Source organism: Coloeus monedula, assembly GCF_965178545.1.
Source record: "Coloeus monedula genome assembly, chromosome: 10".
NCBI classification, from domain to species: domain Eukaryota; kingdom Metazoa; phylum Chordata; class Aves; order Passeriformes; family Corvidae; genus Coloeus; species Coloeus monedula.
In genome coordinates, this window is record NC_138790.1 from 16,652,169 (window position 1) to 16,658,768 (window position 6,600).

At 60.6% G+C, this 6,600-nt stretch overlaps 1 protein-coding gene across 1 annotated transcript; it reads right to left on the reverse strand.

Annotated features, from left to right (window-relative positions):
* Nucleotides 1-256: 256 nt before the first annotated feature.
* SLC51A (solute carrier family 51 member A) lies at nt 257-2,790 on the reverse strand (the record flags this gene model as incomplete). The annotated part of the gene is made up of 9 exons (XM_082287932.1): nt 257-393; nt 515-620; nt 818-964; nt 1,066-1,177; nt 1,310-1,468; nt 1,544-1,617; nt 1,734-1,888; nt 2,271-2,365; nt 2,570-2,790. 9 exons carry the CDS (start codon nt 2,788-2,790, stop codon nt 257-259), a joined length of 1,206 nt encoding a protein of 401 aa, XP_082144058.1.
* Nucleotides 2,791-6,600: the final 3,810 nt, after the last annotated feature.

The window sequence follows — 6,600 nt, forward strand, 5'->3', positions numbered from 1 at the left end:
TGCAAGACTCAAGTAAAAATTTATCTTTACTCAGTGCTAGACAACAGCCTCAGGGCTGGAGGCAGCTCCATGGACCCCCTTGGTTTATGGCTTTTAGGTTTCAGACTGTTTCATTCTGTCCCAAGATGCCCTTTCCCCTTCTGCCTCTTCTGCTGCCAGCAGCTCCCCAGGGCCACGGGAGTAGGAGAAGGTTATGCAGGGTAGACCAGCCCCTCACCTCACTCTGCCCCTTGGCACCCCAGTTTCTCCCTCCTGCTCACGCCTTGACGTCGGCGCCTGCGGGTGCGAAGCTGACAGGCTGGTAGCCTGGCTTGTCATCCTGCTTGCGGTAGTACATCCGCGTCAGCACCGCCAGGATGAAGGTCTGCGGGATCAGCAGCTGTACGTTCATCTCTGGAAGAGCAGAAGGGTCATTGGAAGCTGCCTTCATCCACCATGCCCACCCCTCATGCCCTGCTATGTGATGGAGGGGCTCAGCCAGGAGCACTGAGCTGTCCCCCATCTCCTGACTTACGCTGCGACCTGGCCTTGGAGGAGAAGGGTGGCGAGCAGGCGATGCTGCCATTGTTGGCCAGGATGCTGAAGATGGCAGGCTGGAGCGCCGTCAAGAGGAGCAGGATCTGCGACCACCAACACCCCAGTGGTGAGGGCTGTGCTGCTGCCCAGCTCCCACCCCTCACCTTCCCCACTGTCCCACAGCTGGCCGGGCTCTCGCCCAACAGTGGCTCCTGCCCCAACATCTTCCCTCATGCCGCCTCATCCCATCTGTGCTGGGAGCCCCTCACCTAGGAGGGAGCTGGGCAGGACGGGGGCTCACCTGGAAGCAGGTGAACTTGGCCTGCATGTTCTGCTCAGCCAGGTGCAGCCGGGCCTGCCGGAAGAGGATGCCGAGGGCCCACAGCCCAAAGAGGGTGGAGACGCCAACCAAGGTGTTGATCCAGAGGGCCACGCTCTCCTCTGAAATCTGAGGGGGACACAGAGAAAACATTACTGGGCTGACAAAGCTCAGGTGGAGGCCTCCTGTCTGGGTCATCAACCTGCCCATCCCTGTGCTCTGGCACTCACGTCAGCAGGGTTGTAATTCCCATCGGCAGCCAGGATCAGCCCCAGGAAGACAGCGACTGCCCTGAAGAAGGCATACTGGAAAGTCCCCAGCATCATCCATTTAAGCTTTTTCCTGGCATGGCAAGAGAGACCAATAGCACTCTGAGGTCCCCAAGTCCCTTGCCCAGGGACTTCTCTTCCAGCCCAACAGAAACAGGGAGTGAAAGCCCTCCAGGGGCAGAGGTTTATCCCAGCTCTCCCTCACCTGTTCATGGTGATTCGGGGCAGGCAGGGGCAGCAGCAGCAGCAGGGCCCAGTGCTGACCACCATGGGCACGTCCTTCAGAGTGCTGAGCAGCGCTTCCTTCCCGCCAAATCCCTCCACCATGACCAGCATCAGCAGGTAGAAACAGACAGCAAAGTACCTGGGGAGGAGCAGGAAGGCAGGTCAAGCCCTGTGGGCTCTGTGGTGCCCCTGTCCCAGGGTGGGTGATACTCACGCCGTGGTAGCCATCTCCACCACCATCATGGAGCGCGGGAACCACAGGCCGAAGCAGCTGACCACCGACACAACCTGGGGAACACACGAGCTTGGCACACTGACACTCCCCACTCGTGTGGGCTGGCATCCCTTGGGTGGCCCTGGCCCCCCAGGGTGATGCCCTCCAGCACCCCCACAGCCCAGCTCACCGTGGGGGCTGAGCTGCTCCAGCAGAGGGTCTTCATCTTGATGGGGCAGCGGATCTTGCGGGTGAGGTACAAAACCTCTTCCACATAGATCACAACCGACAGCAGTGTCATAATGGTGCAGAGGCCCAGGATGATGAGTTGGGCCATGTCCAGCTCTGCCAGGGAAGGTTGAGAAGCTGTCTTCATCCTGTCCTGTCCCCCCTGGGGCCACTACTGCAGGGAGCTGCCCCACGACCACTCCACAGGTTTAGGGAGCTCTGTGCCACGCCCTGGACATGTCTATGCCAGAGCTGGGGCTTCTGCCCCGCTGCTCCCTGTCCCATGTCACCTGCCCTGGTGCTGGCCTTCCCTGGGCTGTCCCCGTTCCTGCAGGTAGGACTATGGGATGGGAGGCCAAGACCCTGGCAGCGGCCCCGCTTCTGACTTCTGGGGCTGCTCCCTGCCTGCACTTGACACAGCCCCTCTACCACCTTCATCCCTGTCCTGCTCCCGCCAGTGACAACAGGAGGGTCCTCCCCACCGCGTCCCCCCACCTACGGTGCAGCAGCTGCCGAGAGGTGGGCGGCAGGGAGAAGCAGGCTGCCGGCACGCTGAAGTTCCTGATCAGCATCTCCACCAAAGGGCGGGAGAACCTGTGGAGCAGAACGGGAGTGCTGCACGGGGCCGCAGGGACACGGGGACACCGAGCCCCGCAGGGTCCGAGCAGTCCCCTGGCTGGCTTGCCTCACCGTCATACGTCTCCCTTCCTTTACAGAGGGAATGCATAATCCAAAATTCTGCTCCAAAAATTTGGATTTGCCCGGCTGCAAAACGGCACGGGGGTCTCCAGCACTCACCTAGGGTCATCTGCCAGCTCCAAAGTGGGATCCATGCTGTTCAGCTCCTCCGCTAGCTCCGTGGCTGTGGGGCTGCTCGTCACCGCCTGCCTCAGCTCCCCTCGCCGGCCCACGGGGTCAGAGTCCCCAGGGCAGGGACCGCGGGACGATGCCGCGCCTCGTTCCAGTTTAACCAGAGCCTCCAGAGCTTCCCTCCCTCTCCCGCCGCTGCGGGCACCCATTGGCGTGGCCCCACGCCGTCCCGGCCCACCGAGGGCCTTGGCCACCCGGTTATCGACCCGGGGTGCCGGGAAGGCAATTGTCACCCGTGCCGGCACGCCTGCGTGTCCCAGGGCTAGGGGCGCAGGGCACCGGTGCTGGGGTGACAGTGCTGCACCCTGGGGCAGCCTGGACGTGGGCTGGTGATGCCATGGAGGGTCTGGGACGTGTCCTCATGTCTCCTCAGCAGCAGTGCCGAGGTGGGAGGTGGTGCCGCGGGCCGGTGGGAAGCCTGTCAGCCCCTGCTCCGCTCTGCGGGCCCTGGGAGGACTTTTGGTGGCTCAGCTCCAGGGAGCCCGGGGCTGAGCCCTGCAGGGAGCACCTCCTACGGCACTAGAGGGCAGGGCTGGCCCAGCGCTCAGAGCCCTGGCCTCGGGACAGCAGCAGCATCTTGGCCTGGGGAGGGGACCAGAGGGTTGGAGGGAGCAGTCTGAGTGGGGAGTTGAGGCCTTAGGCATGAGGAACAGCGTATCTTTGTCTTAGATGGATCCCAGAATCCACATGGGTCCCAGGAGTGTCCACGGCTCCAGGTGTTCTCCCAACCCGTCAAGGAAAATGAGTGCTGGTTTGTACTGGGTCTCCTTGGAACCGCTGCCCTTTGCCCCTCTGGCAGGGGGCTCCTGCTGAAGCCAGAGTGGCACCAAGACCCCAGATGGGTGCTCTGCACCTTGCTGTAGGAGCAGGATGCTGCTGTCGTCATGGGAATAGGATGGTGGGGAAGGGCCAGGGAAAGGGAACGGGTGTGGATGCTTCAGTGGCCATGGGAATGGGATGGAGGAAGAGGGAATCCTATGAGGACTCAGTGCATTTCCAAGGTGCTGTGCACACCTGGCACTCCCCTCCCCTCAGCCCCATTAACCAAGCCCTGTATCTCTGTCCCTACACACTGTACGTACCCTTTCCTGCCCTATATGCTGTAACCTAACCTGGCACACTGCATGCTGTACACACAGCCCTCTGCACTCACACTCACACACACTCACCCACACGTTACACAAGCAGGGCCCTCACCATGGCTGCTCTTGGCCCCACGGAGTGCACGGGACCAATGGGGGCCCCCCACCCAGCACCCCTGTGCCACACCAGTATCACCAGTATTGCATACGGCTGAAGAAACACGTCAGCTCCTGTCACATCTGCTGTGCTGGCCTTTATGTGACAGTCACTGCAGGCTATGTCATGGCAGTCCTGCTGTCCTGCTCATGCACCTGGTGCTCATCCCCCTGTGGTCCATCAGCACAGGGACAATCTGCAGGTATCCCTGGCCCCAGGGAAGCCGAGCCCAGCCCCAGCATGCAGCCACATGTGCTGCACTGCCCAGACACATGCAGGAGTCTCTTCCCCTGCCTGGCGTGGCCCAAGGGCCAGCACCACCCATAGGTGCCCGCTGCACGAGGGCACAAACTGGTCCTCTTGCCCACCACACCTGTGTCAGTTTGTCCCTCACTCACTGCTGCAGTATCATGATGATCCTTCTCACCACCCAGGTAGTGCCTGAGCCTGATTGAGCCCTGGTCCCCTGCGTTCCCCAAGCACAGCACGCCCCCAGGTGCAAGGTACAGCATGGAGCATCCTGCCAGCCCATGAGGGGGATGCAGGATATGAGTGGATCCCAAGCCCAGAGCAGGGGGGCAGCCCCAGACATTGATGCTCTGCATGAGTTCGTCCCACCACACATGCACAGGTGTGCAAGGAGGGCTCCACCGCTGCACGCACTCCCCTCTCCATCCCCACTGGGGCTGGATGCACCAGTGACACCCACAGCACTGACCTACCTGCACTGAGCCCCCAGCCCCACCACCGTGCCCAAGACCACCCCATCCCACCCCGCATGGGGTCAGGACACACCCACACACTGTTCTGCTGTGGACAGTGTATTGCGGGTCTGGACCACCCCAGAGCTGTCCCCTGGGGTCATGGAGGGCTCTCACCCCTGCAGCCCATGCTGCTGAGCCCTCCCTGCAACAGCAGGACAGGACGTGCCTGTGACTTGCTTGCTTCAACCTGCCCCAGGAGCTGGTGGAAATGGGTGTGGAGAGGGGGAATGCAGTGGGATGTGATAGCCCAGAGTCCCTCCAAGTTCTCCTTTATTCCAGCCCCTGTCTATGCCTGGGATGTATGGTCCTGAAGCCATCAGGGTCCACAGGCACCCTTGTCCCCCAGTCAGCCTTCTCCTCATACGCTGCTACCACGGCCAAAAGCTGCCAGGGGAGCATGCCAGCATGGGCATGGGGGGCAACAGATGGGTCAAGCTCTTACCACTTTGACCTCAGCCCCAGACCTTCAGGATGCTCCAGGGTAGAGCAGCCCCAGGCACAGAGACCCCCTTTCCTGCCAAAAACCCCTTCAGCAGAGAAGGAAAAAGGAGCACGGAGATGGGAGCCATACACCCACTTGCCCAGGGCAGGGGTGGTTTGAAGGCTCATGGCCCACTCAGCATCAGGGTGGCTGTTTTGCCCCAAGGAGCTGGCAGAGAAACCAGCAGCAGTGGTGGAAATTCTCCCCATTTGCTCATTTAGCTTATTTTTATTTTAAACAAAACTCTTTGACCATGGAAATCCTGCTCCCCCAAAAAAGCCAAGCAGACCCTCTCAGCATGCCGGCATCACCCACACTGCTGCAATGTCAGCGTTCCCCAATACTTGGAAAAGCCCTTAAAATGCAAATATTTGCATGGGTTTTAGACAGTTTTCCACCCGTCTCTAATTCCCTGTGGTTATGGCTAGAGGGGCTGACCTCAGTGGGCACAGCAAGCTCCCAGCTGACCATCACCAGTTTCCCCATGGCCAGGACACGGCAGGGAAGAAAACTCCTCATTTAAATCCTTGGTAGGAGCTGGTAGGAGACCAAAACACATTCCTTCTCATACTCTCCTCTCCCACCCAGAGCCTGGGGCCACAGTGGTTGATTTTGATGCTGGGGAGTGAGAATCCCACGCCCAGCTCAGGCTGTGGTCTAGCCAGACAAGTGGACAACAAAGATCTGCACCCTGAGCTTTTGGTGATCCATGGTCACTGCTGTCACAGGACACAGAAGGACAGGCCCTGCTGCCACCATCTGCCTTCAGTGTCCCACAATCCATAACTGCCCAGCTCGGTGGCCTTGGCTGTACCCCTGTGAATCTGTCACTGTCACAGCAACACTGGCCACCAGGCTGGGGAGGGGTCCCAGACCTCTGAGCATCCCCCTGCAATGGTCAGCGTGGGGCAGTGACAATGCCCCCAGCCCTGGCCCCAGCACAGCAGGAATCGAGCTGGCTCCACTCAGCCCCAGGTCTGGAGCCACCCCACTGATAGGGATGGCAGAGAGCCCTGCCCAGGTCTGGCCCATGGATAAGACCCATGTGTTCCCCACTGATTGCCCCGGGAGGCAGCTAGAGGGGTGGGAGCTGCCGCTCTGGGAGATATGGCCAGGAGGGAGCAGTGAGTGATGAGGGCAGGGGTGTGAGACACTGGGCCCCTCTGGGTCCCTTCTCCAGGCAGGTGAAGGTGTCCTGGCTGCCCTGACAGCACAGCTGGCATGGGAGAAAGTGTGGACCCCCTGGCAGAGCAACAACCCTCCACAAATTTTCCCCTTTCCAGTAGGGACCAGTCCTCTGCCACTGGAAAACACTTCCCAGTGCCCTGCAAACCTACAAGGCTGCATCACAAGCTTGCTGCAAGGCAGAATCAAGGACCCCAGCACACCTCAGTTTCCCCAGCTGTAAAATGGGGCATGAGTCCTGCAGCATAAGGGCATAGAGGGCTCAGTCTCTCATTGCTCTGGTGCCTGGG